At 33.0% G+C, this 20653-nt stretch overlaps 1 protein-coding gene across 13 annotated transcripts in view; it reads left to right on the top strand.

Annotated features, from left to right (window-relative positions):
• The window catches only part of LOC122631168 (venom dipeptidyl peptidase 4), a 274219-nt gene that overhangs the window by 176153 nt on the left and 77413 nt on the right, over positions 1-20653 (top strand). For all 13 annotated transcript variants that reach the window (XM_043816493.1, XM_043816499.1, XM_043816500.1 and 10 more), the window contains one exon: positions 19128-19347. In XM_043816493.1, coding sequence (XP_043672428.1) covers positions 19128-19347 — 220 coding nt within the window. The remainder of the gene's footprint in view (positions 1-19127; positions 19348-20653) is intronic.

Raw genomic sequence — 20653 nt, 5'->3', positions numbered from 1 at the left:
AACTGGTTTTCTTTTAAGTACGATTCGATCTTCAACTAGTTCGATCGGTCTGTCGGAAAATGGAAAACAACGTGATTTTTAGGGCAAAGTGCCGTCAGGGACAATGGGAGAAGATGTTTCTGGAATGTGAACATAGTGATTGAACCAATTCGAAGACAAAGCAAATTCGATAGAGCGTACATCCGAAATGGAAATGTAGTTTAAATGGAATTGCATTTTGGAATAGTGGTGTTCCTTCAAGATAACGTTTGACCTGAGAATTTTTCTTTTCTCGTCTCAGATAATACGAGTTGTGGTATTTTTCTTTTCTTTTCCCTTTCGTTTTTCTTTCTTTCTTTCTTTTTTTTTTTTTTTTTTTGACGTGCGATGAGCCTTCCGAAGAATCGAGTAATTAATTTTTTTATGAAATTTTTTTATAATATACAAGGATCGATTGTTCATAGATAGTAAAGTTAATAATATAAAAGGACGAACGAAGGAACGTTATATTGCGTAAGATAAAATTCGATTTGACCCTCTCTTCCGAGCAAGCACAAGTCATCTTCGAAGTAAACCTCAGGATTATGCGGAATCACGTTTCTATGCAATGGCACTTATAAATTTTACAGCAAGTTTATCCCTTTACTCGAGAAACGAGCGAAGTAACTACGGTCGAATATATCGCTGCCATTGGGTGGATACACATTGTCCGGCAACGTGGAGTAGACGATGGTTTTCAATGATATTAATTTACCTAGTATTTAATGTACCATATATACATACATATCACATATATATACACACACATATATATATATATATATATTATTAAATATGTAGTATACAAATATATAAATATATATATTAAATATGTATGTATAAAAAAATATATATATATATTTATTAAATATGTATGTATGTATATATATATATATATATATATATATATATACGTTTTATATGAAATGATAAATAATTTTATTTAATAACGAGATACGTTTTCCTTGTAAAAGAAATTCATTATTACCAGAGAGACAACAATAACAAAAGAGAAAAATAATGGGAACGTGCGAATCCCATATTTTTATGCGGTAGGTAAGTACTAGCGACAAAACGTGTTATTGAAATTTTTCTTTTTCTTTTATTTTTTATGTCCGCTGCGTTTTTCCCTTATAAGTCACGAATAAAAAGAGGGGAGGAAAAAATGCTTGTTTCACTAGCGGAAAACGTGGCGCCGAAACGTCCTGGAAAAATAAAAATACAAATATAAATACAAAAAGCTCCGATCTCTTACGATCTTGTTTGTCCACGTTCATAGGATTTACGATATCTTTTGCAATTCGTCTCTCTCTCTCTCTCTCTCTCTCTCTCTCTCTCTCTCTCTCTAGTTTTGTTTCGAGAATGATGACGATGACGATGATACATGATTTATGACGTACTATGCTTAAGATACTATTTTATGATTCTATTTACGATACACTTTACGAATGGAATTGTTTCTTCTTGAAATTCGTCGAGGGTGTGATTTTATCCACCCTCTTCGTATTAAAGAGAAACGATTCGACAAACATCCCTCGTAATTTTCCATAATAAAAAAAGAAGTCAACGTGTAATGCGAAAAGCGAACGAACGGAGTTGATGCGCACGCACTTTTCGCTACAAATGTTCCATGCAAAATATCTTCATTTGTCGCGTTTCCGTCCGTCCGTGAAAACGCGAATGAAAAGCGACGCGTTTGATGAGTTACGTGTCCGCACATACACACGCGAAAAAAAAAGGAAACAAAAAAAAGGATAAAAAAAAAACGAAAGTTCGCTTTTCTCTCTATCGAGGTCGACGTTACGGTGTGAGAGTTTTTCATTCGTTATATACATTTTTCTCGCTTTAACAACGTACTTCGAACTAAAATGAAACAAAAGAGAAAGAAAAGGAAGAAGAGAAAAAGAAGGAAGAGAAGTAAAAACAAGAAAAAAGAAAGAGAAAGAAAAAGAATTACGGAAGAGAACAATGATACCGACGATAGATATTTTTGACACATTTCCGTTATCGTATTGTATCTCATACTTTGATGTAATTATATATATATATATGTGTGTGTGTGTGTGTGTATATATATTTGATATAAATTATCGTACTATGAGATATAATAGCATAATTCTTTTTTATTTCCTTTCTACTTCTTAAAAATTCACATATTATAAAATTATAAATTAATCTTTACTTTTTAATGGTCAACCAATAACAAATGATCGCGTCGTTTCGTTTCTTTCATCATTTTAAACTCGTGCAGGTTGATACGAAAGTCGAAGAAAAGTGGCGAAGAAAAGAGAACGAACGCGTTCTCGGTTGATTCGAAGATAAAATGATCAAAACGGGTCAACGTTCACAACTTTAGAAAAGATTACTTCGAAAGACTCCTTCTGTGAAAAGTGAGTAGTCTATAGAGACTAAGAGTAGAGGGCAAAGGCAATCTTAATCAGATTTCGAGGTTTTTCTTCTGCTCGACAACAATCATTTATCCATTTTCTTTTAGCTTTTCTACTCTTAATTCGTCGATGAATTTTCAAGAAAATTATTTTTTCTTCGTTATCAGAAAATTCGATGTTTTCTCTTTCACATTTTTTATCATGTATTAACATCTTTTCTTTTTATTAAAATCCATCGATAATACGAGTGTCTTCGTTGGTCCATCATCGTAGAATTCATTTATTTTATTATTATTATTTTTTTTTTTTTACAAAGCATCCGACATTTACAAAAGAGGAGGAGAAAGAGGAAAAGGAAAAGGTGGAAGAAGTGAAGGAACAAATCTCTCGATTTTTGATCAATTTTCCTAGGTCTAATAAAAACGTCTCCGATTTTGATCCGCTTTCTTCGACACAAAGGAAGGAAAGAAATAAGAAATCGTTTTGCGAGAGAACGTCGCATACACCGGAACGATTTGAAAGAGCGAAATCGTTTTCCACAGCGAACTCGATATTCCTATTTTCGAAGGAATTCAGCAAGCACATAGTGCATGAGATATCAAAAAATGTTTCGTTATGAAGTTCTCCCTACGTATTTTTGCGATAGTAAACGAAATATAAGACATTTTTCTTTTTCTATTTCCATCTTCCTTTTTTCTTTCTCTTCTTTTTAATTTTCTAATATTTGTTCTTTCTTGGGACCTTTGTGAGATTTTCTAATTATCGAAAATGACGATGAAAATGATAGAGAGCGTTCTAAGAGTCTTTTCTTCTCGATAAAATATCGAGCTTTCGTTTCTTCGCTTATCTAAAGATGAAAAGAAAGAATCGATAATGAAAACGTGAAAATGTTCGTAGACGTCGAACAGGCCGACATAAATTATTCCACCATATTTCATCGAGTTTGGAACGAACTCATCGATCGAGATAGACGTTGGTCCTTTCTGAAGAAGGAGGTTTGTTCAACTTATTACAAAAGGAAATTCTTTTATCCCAGGCGCGTCGGAATATTGGATCAGTAGATGCAAAGAGGCAATGAATTAAGGTGGAACGTTAATCGCGAAAGCAATGTAAGTTGCGTCTAACGTCGGACCATTCTGTGCAAAGGAAAGAAAAAGAAAGAGAAAAAGAAAATTAAAAGAAGAACGAGAGAAAAAAGAAACGTCGAAGAACGTTCAAACGAAGTCGCTTCGAGTAAAAATGAATTCGGTATCGTAATAAACGTTCCTCGAAACGACGTGATCAACTAAATTCAATTTCGGAATCCAATTCGATTCAATCCGATTTCCAAGAAATTATTTCACGCTTATAAAATAAATAATCGATATATAAATTAGCGAATTTAAAGCATTTCTCTACAAGAAAAAAAGAAAAACCATCCTTACGTTTGTTCAAAATCATCATTTGCTAAACCGAATTTTTATAAATATCATCATAAATATTCGTAGTACGACGTTCAAAAAGTGAATATACGAGCTCGTAGTATCATTACCGCGTTTATAAAATTTCAGTGATCTCTTTCGAAAGACAGGACTAAAAAAAAAGCAACGAAGAAAAAAAAAGGAAAAAAGAAACAGGAAAAAAAGTAAAAAAAGCTGTGAAAACTATACTCTATATAAAGGCTTTGAAAACAAATTTTAAGGCAAAACGATCGACGTGCTATTCATCCATAAAATATCTGCATAGAAATAGCTACGATCGTGCTTATTTTCGTTTACGCCCATCCACGATGTATCGAATAATAAGTAATATCCTTGTTACTCCATCCTGTTTTCTTTTTCTTATTTTTTCTCTTTTTTCTTCTTTCTCTACAAAAATACAAAAGAAAAGAATAAAAGAGAGAGATAGATAAATAGATAGATAGATAGAGAGAGAGAGAGAGAGAGAGAGAGAGAGAGAGAGAGAGAGAGAGAGAGAGAGAGAGAGAGAGAGAGAGAGAGAGAACGTTCCAATATCCTTGTCATTGTCGATATTTATAAGGAGACGTCGCGACGCTTTGTCTCATTGACCTTGTGAATATTCCGACCTTCTATGTTAAAGTTCGCAATATGAAGGTTTTAATCTAATATTCCGTGTATGCGCGGGTGCCTTCACAAAAACCGTTTTATGCGATAAAAGACGACCGATGATGATATTCTTCTGTATTTCTTTTCATGTGTAAGTGCATCGCCACGTATATGGGTTTTCATTTTATCACGTTGAGATCAACCCTGTATTCCCGTTTCTGCATTTTTATAGGCCACTTACACATATATCTGTCCTATTTTTGATCTTTTTCTTTCTTTTTGACTTTTTGTTCTTTTCTTTTTTTAACACAAAGGCTAAAGCTTTTTATTTCTCTCTCTCTCTCTCTCTCTCTCTCTCTCTCTCTCTCTCTCTCTCTGTCTCTCTCTGTCTCTCTCTGGTTCTCTTTCTTTTCCTTTTTCTGCCTTATACCTTCGTTTTTCTCTATAAATCAATTTTCGCTGAGGAGTGTTATTTGCGATAGCAAGGCTTTTAAAATACTGACAAAGTTTATATTCAAAAAAGAGGGAAAAGGAAAGAGAGAGAGAAAGGAAGAGAGAGACAGAGACAGAGAGAGATAGAGAGAGAGTGAGAGAGAGAGAGAGAGAGAGAGAGAGAGAGAGAGAGAGAGAGAGAGATCTGCATGTATACGTTAAATGGAGAATATTTAGATAAAAATTTTTTCTCTCTTCTTCTGTGTGTACTTAATAGTTATTATATATCGAGTTCTCTGACCATACGTATGTACCGTAAAAAGATCCTTTTTCTTCCTTTTTTCATCCACAAAATTATCGACCTGAAATACTTTACTTTATTTAATATATATGCATACGTATTTATTTACATTTTACTCATTAAACGTTCCAAACGATTAATAGTTGTTTATTGCTTATAATAAAAAAAAAAAAAAAAACAAAAAGGAAACGAGAGAAAGAAAAAGGAAAGAAAAAGAAAAGCTACTTTCATTGCGAGTCATTAGAAAATTATAAATAATAGAAATTATTAGAAAAAGAAAAAGAAAAAGAGGATGAAAGTAAAGCAATAAGAATACGTATAAAAGTGTGAGAGAACAAGATTAATAAATGTGTCTTCGTTAAACGGTTCTCTCTCTCTCTTTCTCTCTCTCTCTCTCTCTCTCTCTCTCTCCGTGAGACATCCGTTATCGTGGTTCGTAACTAAACCTCTCGATACTGGTTTCAGTGTATTTTGCACCATGTATAGCATCCTCTCTATCTCCATGGTAGAATAGCCGCGCAATTAGCCGACTGTCGCTTTAATAAGGATTTGTGCGATGCGTTAAGGTAAACCGAAGTCTGACTGTTTACCAGTAAACAAGTAGACATTCTCTCTCTTCCTCTCTCACCCCGTCTCCTCCTCTGTTTCTGTCTTTCTCATCCGATACCCCATGTTTGTTAGTGTCGATTCTACGAATTACAACATCTACATACGGATCCTCGAGAATAAGGACGTTTAAAGGACAATCGATATTACTCTTCATGATTCTTCTAATAAAAAAAATGAATATCGTATTATAAATTGATTGGAAGGAATATATATCGAGCATTAGAAATATATTAACGAACGATGAAATTGCGAATGCGTTTAAAATAATAGAAATGTTTTATGTTTCAATTAAGTTCGAAGTAGCTAGATGATTTTCTTTTTTTGCCTTAAATGATTTTTATAAGAGTTAGAAAAGAAGAAGAAAAAAGGGAAAGAAAGAAACAAAAAAATACTTTCGTACGGAATGTTGATCAATCGAGAAAATTGTATATAAAACGTTAAAATGCGATAATCCAAATTACGTACATAATGATATAGATATAGTTAACGAGATTAATGATCGGTAGTTTTGGTATTATCTTTTCTCGAGAAGAAACACAAACTGGTATGTTCGTCAACGATAATCCGAAACTCGTTGAGGGGCTTTCTCATAGTTGCAGGAAACAGGCATTTACGAAGTAATGTATGCATTGGTAGCTGTTGAATATTTCGTGCGCTTCACTCGTAAGGGAAAATATTTGGGGTAAATGGAAGAGACGAGAGGAAAGTGATAGATATGTATACCAGGATCATCATTTATTTTCCGGCGTTATTGCGGCACCGTTGCAAAATTTTCCTCTGGTATAACATACACGTATATATGCGTATGCGTGTAAGCCATCGAAATATACACATCGAATGTAAGTGCAAAGCCACGGAGTTTCTTCGTGTATCGAAGAGTATTTCGCTAAATACGAGAAAACTAATTTGGACGTATCCCAAAATTCAATGGAATTTTGTTCTACGTTTTGTACAGGAGAGTCGTACGTATGTATTCGATAAATGTGTCTATCGATATACGTGTATTTGTGTATCTAATACACTTTTTTTTTTATTCCTATACATAAATAGATACTGTGCAAATAGGTTGAGATAATAACTACACCAACGATTTTCAATCTTTCGTAAAATCTCAATTAGTTGGTTCTTTTGTCAATGAAGGTAATAACGATGATTGTGTCTCTGCATAAAGAATTCTCATTAACGATCCAAACGTTCCAATAAGACGATTAGAAGAAACATTGTATTTCTTTCTCCTAACTTACAGTCTACAGTCGAATGAGAAGCAAGTAGATATTATATAACTGAACGAAGGAAAGAGTTTAACGGAAGAAACGAAAGAAAGAGGAGGAAAATACACACTGAATGGACAATAAGTCTCGAAGAATTTATCATGGAAGCGTAGAGAAGTTTTCCATTCGACGGGAATAAAAAGTATCTCTTTCGCTATGGTTAAAAGTTGAAGAAACTTGGCGATCGAGGTCGAACGCAGGCAGTAGCAAGGAAGATGTATAAGTACCGTACGAGAAAGAGAAAGAAAGAAAGAGAGAGAGAGAGAGAGCGAGACAGACAGACAGAAAGAAAAGGGAGGGAAAGAAGCATTTGCAAGATACGACGATGTTTGATCGATCATACGTATTGAAACTCAAAGTAAGTGGGAAGAGTACAGTAGAGAGAGAGAGAGAGAGAGAGAGAGAGATAAAGTGTGAGAGAAGAGAAGAAAAAAGAAGAAAAGAGGAGAGGATAGGATAGGAGAGAAAAGTGTGTCTTTCTTTCGTCTCTTTGTGCCATCGACCCAATTCTGCCCGTTCAATTCGCGACACAGGAAATGGGGTTGCATTCGAAAAGGCATCGTGCCATTGGTTCATCCGTGATTCGTTCGGATCAGTCCCAGACTACGGATGAGTTTTTTCCTTCTCTATTTCCCTCTCGTTTACTCCTACACCTTCTATCGTCTACCACCTACAAGCCTATCCTTCCATTTCTATTCTCCCTTCTCGTGCCTTACGCGCAGCGCCCTTTTCAGGAATTTCTCCTCCGTTATTTCAATGCGATTCCTGAAATTACATTGCTCAGATGTCGGAAATGTCGTCGAGTCGTTCTACTGTTTCTCACTACGAAAGGATCTCCATCGGGAGGATCTTGTCGATCGTTTTGATCGTATTAACGTATGCACTTTCTTTTCGTATGCATTTTACAAAGGATCCTTCGAACTTTTGATTGATATCGTTAATGAATTAATTGCTATTGAATGTATCTATTAAAGAGTTATTTCAAACTTTTCAATTAATTTCTATCATCAAATATAAATCAAGTTTTTTTTTCTTCGATCGGTTAATAGAATTAAAATATGCGTTAAACTTTTCATGATAATTCGTATAAAAGTTCAATGCTCAACTTTGGATTTGTTAAAAACTTTTTCAGATCTTTTCTCTCTCTTTCTATTTTTCTTTCTGCATCCAGATTTTGTGATCTTTTTTATCTAATAACAATTTCAATGAACGAATAACAATTTCATATACACATATATGTATGTATTATATATACCTCGAATATACGGAATATAGCGTACATACATAAATATATATTTATAAATGCAAATTTCATCTACTTGTAGATTGACTTATAGGTTGTAAGAGTAAAACGAACAAATACTTCTCTAATAAGAGAGACAAAGAAATTGGAGAATCGCAACACTTTAAGATGTAATCAATTTCTACACGGCATAGTGCAGCGATACGGTAAAACATTTAAGTCGACACGCTAGCACATACACGCATAGGAAAATACGCATTGTAAATCTCTGTGGCGGACAATGCGCTTACTACTCTCCTTCCCTTTCTACTAACATCCTTCTCTCTCTCTCTCTCTCTCTCTCTCTCTCTCTTTCTCTCTCTCTCTCTTTCTCTCACCCTCTCTCCCACCTTTCTGTTTCTCTCTTTCTCTTTCTGTAGAATACTCTCACCAATGCATCTCTTGTATTTCGTTACCGGATTTTAGCGGTCTGTCAAGGACACTGAATTATTTTCCTTGCTGCAAGTCATCCCGCAAAGTATGCAAACCTTATTTGCAAGCTACGCTCCGTGCATTTCTACTTTGAGATCCAAAAATGCCGCGGGCGTAGAGTACTGGAGTAAAAGATAAAGAGATAGAGAGATAGATAGATAGATGGTTAGAAAAAGAGAGAGAGAGAGAGAGAGAGAGAGAGAGAAATAGAGGATTTATACGGATAAAACGTAAGGTGGTTCGTTTAAAAACTCTGCACTATAATTATATATTAACGTTGCCAACAGTCCCTTTTAGAATTATTTAGCTTGAAGAAATAATAAAACAGAAATTATATTATTATCTCTTAGATGTGACAAGTAGATTCGTAATTATATGGATACTTACATATGCAATTTTGAGATTGAATAATAAATCCATTATTTGTACAGGGTTCTACGAAATAAATAGATTTGTTTAAATCATTCTATCCGATATAAAAATATTGTATCTGATTTTCTTTTCTTATCCTTGGTTTTCTTTAGATTTTCTTTCTTTCTTTCTTTCTTTTTTTTTTTTTTAATATCGTGTAACAAACAAAAATTATGTAAAATAGAATGAAACGATAGAAATGAGAGCTGTATTAAAACTGTCATTTCTCTTTCTCCGTTCTATTTATCTATTTACCTCTATCTTTCCCATTTCCCCTTCTCTTTCTTCTTCTCGTATTCTGTAGATACGCAAGCAGCTTACATACCAACATTATATACATTATAATCCACGACGGTGTGCTTATATTAAGTTTCTGCCAACAATTCGCTTGGCCCCAACACGAGACAGTTATTGTACAGCGTGTAGTGGAATTATGCCGTACACCATGTATATTGACCGAGAAGTCGGTTATCCCAGTCCGTCAGTTTTCGTTGTAGTAAACGTCAAGGTTTCTACGCTCGAATGAAAGAGATACATAAGCCGAGTACATTCATCGGATTGAGAAAATAGGAAGGAATGAGATATTTGCATGACAAGTGTGAAAAATTCGCGAGAAAACATTTTCTATTAATTCAAAATCCACTTAATAATTATAATTCTTTATTTCGTTTTTCTTTTTTCTCGAACGAGAAGACAGAGAATTTCTTTTTTCTTTTTTTTTTTTCTAACAAACTTGCACCAGACAGTAATAAAATCGTATAGAAATAATATTACGAGTAATCCGTCTAACAAATAACGAACTTATTTAAAAGCATTTGGTAAGATCCTATTTATGAATTATTTACGGTGCAATAATTTTAGCTCAATATTTTGAAGAAATAAAAATAATCGGTGCATTAAGTTACGAAAGAATTAGGAGCTAAAAGGGATGACAAATTTTCAGATGTTAAGCGAAGCGCGGTTTACAACTTTCATCCACTTTGGGTTGAACTCATTCCTGCGTGTTTCTCGTGACCGTGGAAGCAAGGTAGGAGACCATCGAATAAGGTCGCTTCGGGATGGGTTATCAGAGCTGCCGCCGGTCAAAACAGTAAAATCCCGTTGGATTAACAGGCGGAAAACTTTCGTTGGATGATATCCCCGGCGCAAATTACCAGGAGAGTGGAAAGCCGTGGGCTAACGTGCGGTTAATAGCAGTCTAATTATCCTAGATTATACGTTCGCGTCGTCGATGATAAGTTAATGTCGTCGCGAGCCGTAACGATGATCGTACTTATGGTTTCATCTTTTTGACTCGTGTCATTCAAGCATTTATTTTATTATTATTTCATTCTAATTTTTTACTTTAAAATAAACCGATCGGAAATCCATCAAGTTTCATAATCGCGATTGATTTATTTTAAATTGTATTTCTATTAAAATCGGATTAAACTAATATGGACTTTGTATAAAAGAGTAGAGAACTGTGTTGTTTAGTTTCAAAAACGATAAAGTAGAAGTGAACAAGAAAAAAGAAATGAATTGAAATTACAATTACTTTTTTATTGTAATTTAATTAAAAATTGATATTACTCAATATCTTTGACTTTATACATATATATATAATATATATATATATATTTTTTTTTCAATGATAATCGTAATCGTATTAAAAATTAATATTACTCAATATCTTTGATTTTGTATATACCAATATGTATGTGTGTGTGTGTGTGTATATATATATATATCTTTTAATAATGATTGTTTAGTAAAGAAAAATTTTATCGTATTAAGTTTATGAGGTGTCATGAAACTAGTTAAATGACAATGCCAAAGTGGATTTGAACTTAGATTAACCTTCGCCTTTCTCTTTCACACGTAGAGACAAAAAGACACATTGACCGCAGAGTCAAACAAGGTACTCGTAAATGCATTTTCGTTGTAGTTCACTATAGTTAACATGTACGTGGAATTTTTTAGTAGGCGAATTTTCGGCCACGTACTTCGCTTCCCTCTTTGGGTAAATTCAGTATTCTGTGGTATTCTGGAAAATCATAGTAAATTTCCTCTCTTTCTCTCTCTCTCTCTCTCTCTCTCTCTCTCTCTCTCTCTCTTTGTTTTTATTCTTTTGTTTCTCTCCTTTCTCTGATATGTACACGCAATAAGCTCATTAGTAACTATACTATTCATGTATGGATAATACGTTGAAGCATGAATATTCGTGCGAGTTAATTCAAGCCTTCCGATATTTCATAAATGTATTCGTAAAATAATAAAATCATGATTATTTTGTAACGTTATTATATAAGGAACAATCTTTTGTAACTGTGACATTATGAATGAAATAGTTAATTTTCATTATTGAATTTTTAATGCGATTCATTTCTTTCCTTCTTTCTATCTTCTTTCCTTTTTATTAATTTTATTAATTCGCTTATTATTCCTTTTTTTATTCACACGGATACTTTCCTTCGAAAAAATTTATCGTATTGCACGAGAATCTCTCTCGTTTTGTTTGACGGCAAGAAATATTTCGCATTTGAATCGAGTTATTGATTATTTGTCCAATTATATCATGAACATTGAATTGAGAAAGCTTTTTCATTTCTATATTAATACTTTAGTAGATATTTTAATGGTTTTCTCGCGATGGTTTATTCATTAAAAATAATTAATTGATCAATGCGTTTCTTGGACCAACGTATTACAAAAGATTACGACATTCTATTTCAATCAGTTGCATGATTGGTCACGTTCGCTTCCTGTTTTTGTTTTCTCTCTCTCTTTCTCTCTCTTCCTTTCTTTTCCTTTCTTGCCACCTGCATATACTAATCACAACGAGCTATATTTAATTCTACGATGAAACTCATCGAAAATTAGTTACTTTCGAAAATCGAATTCTAAATTAGATATTTGTTCTATTTGTAGAATTTCGGGTAATAACATTTGCGATATATACCACGAAAATTGATTTTTCATTTCCTATTCGATTATAAAATGATACGATAATTGTTTGAGATCATCACGTATATGATACATTTATAATTAGTATAACGGAAACATGAAACAAATCATATTGAGTAGCGAAATTTCAATTTTAAATTTAATACGTATCTCCTATTATTGAGAAATTCATAACTCTTGTATGAATACAAACAATCGGTACTGTTAGAAACTAAACACAAATAATAGGTTCGTGTTGCTTCATTACGTGAGAGTTGATAGCATACATTTGCTATAAACGGAATAACGGAAGACCACATAAATGCTTCACTACTCGCGTAGTTACAATGTTTACCACACCTACATGTGTAACTTTCGAAATCAACACCTACGTATTCTGCTTAAATGTTTCGGCACGTTATTCTCAAAGTTTTCTACAGAATTTCTAGTCGAAAGCATTGTATATGTATTTATGTACTTATGTACGAATTCATGCTTTTCATATATATATATATATACATAATTTCGTGAAAACTTCTTTCTTTTATTTATATTCTTCTCCTGCCTTGATTTACAAAATATCGTGCGCGTTCTGTTATAATTTAATACGATGTATATGTTCTATTCACGTGTGAACTATGAACTTTTATTTTTTATTTTATTTTAACAATGGTACATATAAATTTGACTTTTACGTTGAAAAATAATGAATGAATACTATACTGAAACAAACATAGAATGTCAGTATCGCGTAACGAATATCTATATTTTATTTAGAATTCAATGAACGATCGCACAAGTTTATTTATTATTAATTAAAAATTAATAAATCGAAGGTAGAAATATAATGAGACTTGTAATTTATTGAACGTGGAATTTCTTTGAATTTATTATCTACTAGCATTTCAAATATATTTTTATACTAAGACAGTTTTCTATATCGGAGATTTAAATTTTTACATTTTGGACATCGGTTGTCCTGAGTTTGACCCGAATCAACGGTGAAATTCTACCTAAAATTTTTACGTTAGATCGTCAGAGTATTTTTTTTTCGGTTTCATGTCCATCCTGGTATTTTTTATATTATTTTTTAATGGTACTCACGCTGTATAGTGAGGTTTATTCGCACTCTCTATCTTTCTTTCTCTCCTCCTGCCAAAAAAAAAAAAAGAAGAAAAAGAAAAAAAAGTGAAACATTTAAATTTTTTTTCTCTTTAAAGAATAGCCCAATAAATTAGAAATTTGTATTATTTCATTCTGATATATCTTCAATAATTCTTACGTATTTAATTCAGTCGGGTTTATTAACATTAAGGCAATCGAACGTTACAATATATTTTCTCCGTACAATTTGTGAACAGTTTCATCACGTGACGTATTTTATTATGGGTATATATCAACTACCTGATCGATCTACATAAAGCAATACCTACCTAAGAGTTATATAGTCGTAAATTGGTAAAGTTAGGAGCTGGATATGTGGTTTTCATACAAAAGACCCAGGAAATTAGTCTTATTTTCAAGGGAAAACTATACCGTTAAAATGGCTTACTATATTTTCCTCGTCATTATCTTCTCTCTCTCTCTCTCTCTCTCTCTCTCTCTCTCTCTCTCTCTCTCTCTCTCTCTCTCTCTCTCTCTCTCTTTTCCTCTCTCTTTCTGTCTTCTATACATTCACGATCACCATTAATAATTTTTTTTTTAATTGAAATTATAACCCGTACAGTATATTATTATTATATAAATAATATGTAAATGTAATATAATAAATTAGTATAACGTAAATCGTACAAACATATAATTCGATAAGTTAAATAGATATATTTAATAAAATATCGATATTTTTAGCATATATATCAATCATGTGGATGTCTTTCAAACACTTTTCTCGGTCCTCTCTCTCTCTCTCTCTCTCTCTCTCTCTCTCTCTCTCTCTCTCTCTCTCTCTCTCTCTCTCTCTCTCTCTCTCTCTCTCTCTCTCTTTCTCCATCTGTCCTCTGCACTCTCCCTCTCTTTCCCTTTCTCTTTTAAGTTATAAAACACAGGTTCGTTCCACTTCTCCACTCTCATTTAACTTTACGTGGAGTAAATGAGCAATTCGAACGCAATAAAAAAGTTGCATCCTCTCCGCGTATAACTTTTAGATGAGGACGAGTTGAAGGAAGAGATAGATAGATAGATAGATAGATAGATAGAAAAAGTAAGAGAAACGATGACGAGGAATAGAAGAAAGAAAAGGGGAAGGAGAGAGAAGCGGTTAAACTAGAAGATAGGATAGGAGAAATCGAAAAGAAATTAAAGCAACTACTACAGAAAAAGAGAGAGAGAGAGAGAGAGAGAGAGAGAGAGAGAGAGAGACAAGTTGAGCAATGGAATTGGTGGAAAGAGATAAAGAAAGAGAGAGAGAGAGAGTAAAAATATGTTCAATCCAATCTAACTTGAACGATTGGCTCGGTGAAACTGTATCGACCTTGGTCGCTTCGATAAACGATAAATTATTTCGATTTTCTTGCACGACAATCTGGATGAAAAATAGTTTCCCTGTAGCTTAATGCAATTCTACACCTTCTGTAAAGCTCGACTGACTCTTAAATTTATCCTTGCCGCCATGATAACGACCAATATTGCATTAGTGTTCTATCGTGTTAAAAGATTCACTGAAAAGTCGACAAAGGAAGAAAGAGAGATAGATAGATAGAGAAAGAGAGAGAGAGAGAGAGAGAGGGAGAGAGAGAGAGAGAGATTATTCCTATCGAAATAACATATGCACAAAGAGTTCAAATTTTTGGTACGCACAAAAATATATTAAAAAGTTGAAAAAGAATTTCAGTTATAATAAATTTGTAATATTTATTCTCTCGTAATAGAATTATATACTTCGTATATTCATTTCGAAATATATTATAAAATTATTTGGCTTAATTTTTATTTCGATCGATTTAATTTGCGAACGTAAATTGAATTTCTTTTCGATGTTTTATATGGAACAAATTCAACAATGTATTATTTAATTATTTATTGATTATCATTTATTAATTTTCAACAGATACGATGGATAAATACTTCGAAAGAAAAAAAAAAAAAAACAAGAAAATTAAATTTCTTATTTAATTTCTCAAGTAAATAATTAATTTATGTTCATTTTATTATCAAATTAAACGGAAACAAGGAAGACAAATAATAATATAAGCTCATAAAAACTGTTTCGCTGTATTAGTAATACTAACAGTAATAATTAAAAGTACTTCGGGATTAACGTAAGCATACACGCTCGTAAACGACGCGAACTTACTATATTACTAAACTCATGTTGCAATGTTTACACATACGTAATATATGCTTTGATAACCCACCAATGTGCAAACACAACTTTTGGGTTTATTTGATATCTATTATCACTTAGAAACGATGTAAAACCATTTTATTTTCTTTTCTATCATTCGAATTGATTTAATTGATGGATATAATGATGTCCTGAAAAAATAAAATATTTTTATGACAATTAAATATCATTTGATTATATTTCATTTGTGAAATTAATAAAAATGTTAACATAATCAAACGTTAATTGATTGAATAAACGTAGAATATATCATTATTTGCGATTGATACATAAATTGAAAACAACGTACGTATTCTCGTGAAATTGGACGATACTAGATTGTATTGTTTATAAAAAAAAAGTTAGTTTATGATAAATGTTGCATAATAAATTAATATTATAATTGAAACATTTACATGTTTTTCTTTAAAAAACGAATAGATATAATTGTCACCGTCGTAATCATAATTCATGGTATACGTAGAATGAATAAGTATCAAAGTATGTATATGTGTAATATTTGTTCTCTTTTTGATCTATGGAGTAAGTGATCCAAAGGGAACGATATCAATAATTTGAAATGTAAAATACTGTCGGAATTTGAAAGAAGTATACAGCGGCAGGCAGTATGTATATTACAAAGTCAGATTCGAATATAAAATATCAATCTAGTTCTCCCACGACGGTGAAGTCGATTTAATCCACAACTCGAAGTAGCAAGAGAGACTATAAATAAATTTTACACACGGCCGAAGAGCTCGTAAATCAGATGGTCTGCTCTCCAATACGTTCCATCGGGTACACATCGCGACGGTCCCGCAGAGTCTTTCCAGCATCCGACTTATCGACGAAGATGAGCGCGTAAATTCAATAAATTTCCTTGTAAATCATTATTAGTATTAGATAAGAGAATGCTATTAGGAAATCGAAGATCTATAACGTCGGGTATTGATCCTCTTACGTATGTAGAAATTGTTAAGGTAAACAGTATTTTCTAATATAATATGAAATTATAAAGATAATAAAATTTCTAAAGATAGATTTATCTAAGAGAATGAAAAATATAATAAGAAATGGTTAATGTAAAAGAAAATAAATATTTTCTATGATATGAATTTTTGTTTATATGTTAAAATTTTGTTTGAAAAAATGTTGACGATATATCTTTCTTATCAGAGACATTAACGTTTTATAGATTTTTGTCAAATCGATATAGAAAAGCTAGATAAGGACGATAACTTTTAAAGACGCTCGTTGAAATATCGTCGGGCGATTCACTGCAAACCGATAGAAGTACGGCAGTGCACGCTAAAATTATTTATCGTTATGATTGTTCGCCACTTATCGTAGAAGGTTGATCGTAACGAATATCCAAGAACAATTTATAACTTGCTTTTTCGGTGATATTCTTGCTAACACTCACCCCTTGAGCGCGGCAACCAATCGAAACAACATTAATGGAATGTAATAAATATCTCCTTTCATGGTTCTCTTGTTCTTTCGCGTTTTCGAACCGTAAAATTTCTAATATATCTCTTTCTCCCCTTATGCTAACCAATTATCTCGAAACGATCTTATATTTCCAGGATAAAAGTTCTTTGTTTAACACGATAATACGATTATGAATCATTATATCTAGCGATCCATGATCCAATAATTCTTTTATGTTATGAAAATTAAATTTAAATAATATCATCGTTACCATAATTCATCATTTATATCGATTAACGAAAAAAAGAAAAAAGAAAAATTTTAGATTTTACGTAGGTAGATCTACGCAGGCATTTTAAATCGTCGACGTAAAAAAAAAAAAAAAAAAAAAAAAAGGAGAGAGAGAGAGAGAGAGAAGAGACTAAAGTAAGCAAAATTTTGCCAGAGGAGAAAAATTTACAAGAATGAATAGAAAATTCTGTTGATTCGGCAAAGTATTATCCATCGAGCGCAAACCTTCAGAAACATTTATATTAGATTTAATCAGACAAAATTCTCGAATTGAATTTGAGTTTAAGAAGAAACGCTTGTAAGCAGTTTGTTGGAAGAATGAAGTTGATAGTTTTTCGATGAAACGATGAAATTTCATTTCGATGAAGAAAGATTTATAAATATAAAATTGCCGATTGGTGATCCCACGCGAAAGTAGCCTCATCTCGGTTTTGTTATTTTCTCGGAAATCCAATTCTCGATAAGATTCGTTGTTCGCCACGTGCGAGACCAAGGTTTCTACCATTTTATACACACACACACACACACACACATATATATATATATCGACATACACACACATACACATACATTTCTTATCGAAACTGCATTCTATCATAGACGATAGTTGGATAGATAGACGATTCGACGATTCGGAAAAGGCGCGAGTGAAGAAAAATCTTTAGTATATTGGAAGGACAGTTATCTCTAAATTCCAAGAACAATTTCACGAGCGTCGGAAATTATTTGGACTGATCTCCGACTTTTATTTTTTGTTTCCTCTTTCTTACGTCTATTTTTCTCTTTCTCTCTCTCTCTCTCTCTCTCTCTCTCTCTCTCTCTCTCTCTCTCTCTCTCTCTCTCTCTCTCTCTCTCTCTCTCTCTCTCTCTCTCTCTCTTTCTCTTCCTTTTCTTCTTTTATTTTATTATCTAAGAATTTTGCTTTATTGAAAAGTCGCTCAGATATATTGCATCTCGATTTTCTCCTTGATATTTCCGGTTAGTAGAAAATTGGTAGCTTTTATTTCGGACAATGATATTGGGTTAACCTTAAACGTCGATGAATTCAATGAAGCTTGACCTCACTATCTCTCTCTCTCTCTCTCTCTCTCTTTCTCTCTCTTTCTTTCTCTCTCTCTCTTTTTTTCTCTATTTCTCTCGTTCGCTCTCACTCTTAATTACGCGTTTTTTGAATACTCAATTATTGTTCTGCCATTGATGAAATTTTAAAAAGGATAATAGAAAATAATCATAATTGAAAGATATGATGATAAATAAAAATCTTTTAACCAAAAACAATTTTATCTAGAGGCAGATTATTTAATGAATCTGTAATATCAAGTTCTTAAACTATACGTCCTTTATCTTTCTTATCCATTATACTTTCCTCCAGTTTCACCTTTCTTAATTACTTATCCCTATATATTCAACTTTAACGAAGTTGGATAAAATAAAAAGGAGAAAACACTGAGAGGGGGAGAAAGAGAGAGAAAGAGAGAGACGAAAAAGTTTACGATGCGCGAAATTACAGACTTGCTAAAAGATAAAAGTTTTCAGAAGATTTCTATCGTCCAATCGTGGTCTAATATTATTTCTACTTATATATATATATATATATATATATATATATATATATATATATATATATATATATATATATATATATCTTTGTAAGCAATATTTTTTTTATTTAATTTCGCATACGTTGAAAAACTTTTACTACTTAAAATCGACTAAATCAAATTAAAAAAAAAAAAAAAAAAAAAAGGTAAAACAATAAAAAAAAAAAGATGTTTCGAATTTCGAGACGTTACACGAGATACACCATGAAAAAAAAGTGTAAAATCTGGATTTAAGAAAAAAAGAAAAGAAAAAAAATCAGAAAAAAAAGAAGAGAAAGATAGAAAGAAAGAAAGTCAGAAAAAGAGATACGAATACATATTGCTAAGAATGTTACATTTTATCACAGAGCACGTGTTTTATCGTTGCAGGATCTAATGACGAAGAACAAGCGGACAAATTGGCGTCGGCTGTTGGCAGGCGGCTTGGTAGCCATTGTCGCATTGGCCTTGGTGGTAGCCGCAGCAATTCTTTTGACCGGTAGTCCAGATAGCTCGGCATCAAGAACGACAAGCGCGCCTGGCATTTCCCTCGAAGAATGGCTCGCCGGTTCGTTATCTCCCAAGAGCTTCAACGCGACCTGGCTCAGCGGTAAGTGTTTCGCACTTTCAATTGTCTTAAACCGAGACAAATGTTCTTTCCTTTCTATCCTTATACGACAAAAGCTTTTCTACCGAGATTAGCCAGCCGAATTATCTTTCGCGTCAGCAACCCATCAAAACCGTAAAGGTGGAGAAGGTTGAAGAGAGTACACAACGATGAAAACATTTTCTTTCCTTTTGGAAAATTGTAACAAAGTAGAAGGGATAAGTAAAAGCTATTATGACGAGTTTGTTGTCGTCTAAATATGAAGACGAGTAAATTTATCATGGTAGAATAGACTTTGTATCAAATGTGGAGATGTATTTATCAAGGACGTTGTATTCGATTGTTTCATTTATTTCGCATGTATGATATAGAAAAAAGAAAAAAAGAGAAAGTGTATACGTTAAATAATAATCAGGTATATATCGATCGTATAACGTTTCAATCGGTGAAATTCTGATTTCAGATTTTCCAATTTTTGCATATAGAATGAATGCCATTTGAAGAGTAGAAAATATTGTACCACCAAGTGGTGGTTGAAAATTTAATGAGCCCACGTAAATTGTTAAATAGTAGAGCGAGCCTGCTTTGGCGAGGTGTCCACATTTCTTTTTTTTTCTTTCTTTCTTTTTTTACGGATGTTGTTCCTACCGAATAAAGGTAGCCAGATAGTGGCGAGTAACTCTAAAGAAGGAGACACAGAAAAATCGCAGCTCTCGCTATTCGACGCGCGAGGAAACAAGATGGGTCGATACAATTACCGTAGCGAACTCGAAGTAATGTCTAGCGATTTTCTACTGTCCAAATCTTTTCTCTCTCTTTCTCTCTCTCTCTCTCTCTCTCTCTCCTCTCTCTCTTCCTCTCTTCCTCTCTTCTTTCTCTCTTGGGAGACTGCTCTTAAAAATTAACAGAAATAACGACTGCGTTCGTTTCGGGTATTCGTGAAGCTTTGGGAAAATGAACTCTGCTGGTGGTGTCACTTTAAAAACCATCGGACTAAGACTGACGAATGCGGGAAGTGAAGAAAGAGGAGTAGTCGAGTGCAGAGAAATGAGAAAGGAAGGAAAAAACGAAAAGGAAGGAGGAGGGTAAGGGGAGGAAATAGAGAAAGAAAAAGAGGAAAAGAAAGAAGAAGAAGAAGAAAAAAAAGAAGAAGAAGAAGAAAAGGAAGAAAAAGAAGTAAAAATAAAAGTAAAAAGCGTCGCAGAGTGCTTTGAGTCGGTGATGGTAGTGGTGGTTGTGGTTGGTGCTGCTAGCAATTCGACTAGACGAGAAGAGAGCGAGAAAGGTGTACTCTATGCCGGTAATTATA

Source organism: Vespula pensylvanica, chromosome 8 (assembly GCF_014466175.1).
Source record: "Vespula pensylvanica isolate Volc-1 chromosome 8, ASM1446617v1, whole genome shotgun sequence".
Classification (NCBI taxonomy): Eukaryota; Metazoa; Arthropoda; class Insecta; order Hymenoptera; family Vespidae; genus Vespula; species Vespula pensylvanica.
Note: the sequence above shows the minus strand (reverse complement) of the source record. Positions and strands in the feature narration are given on the sequence as shown.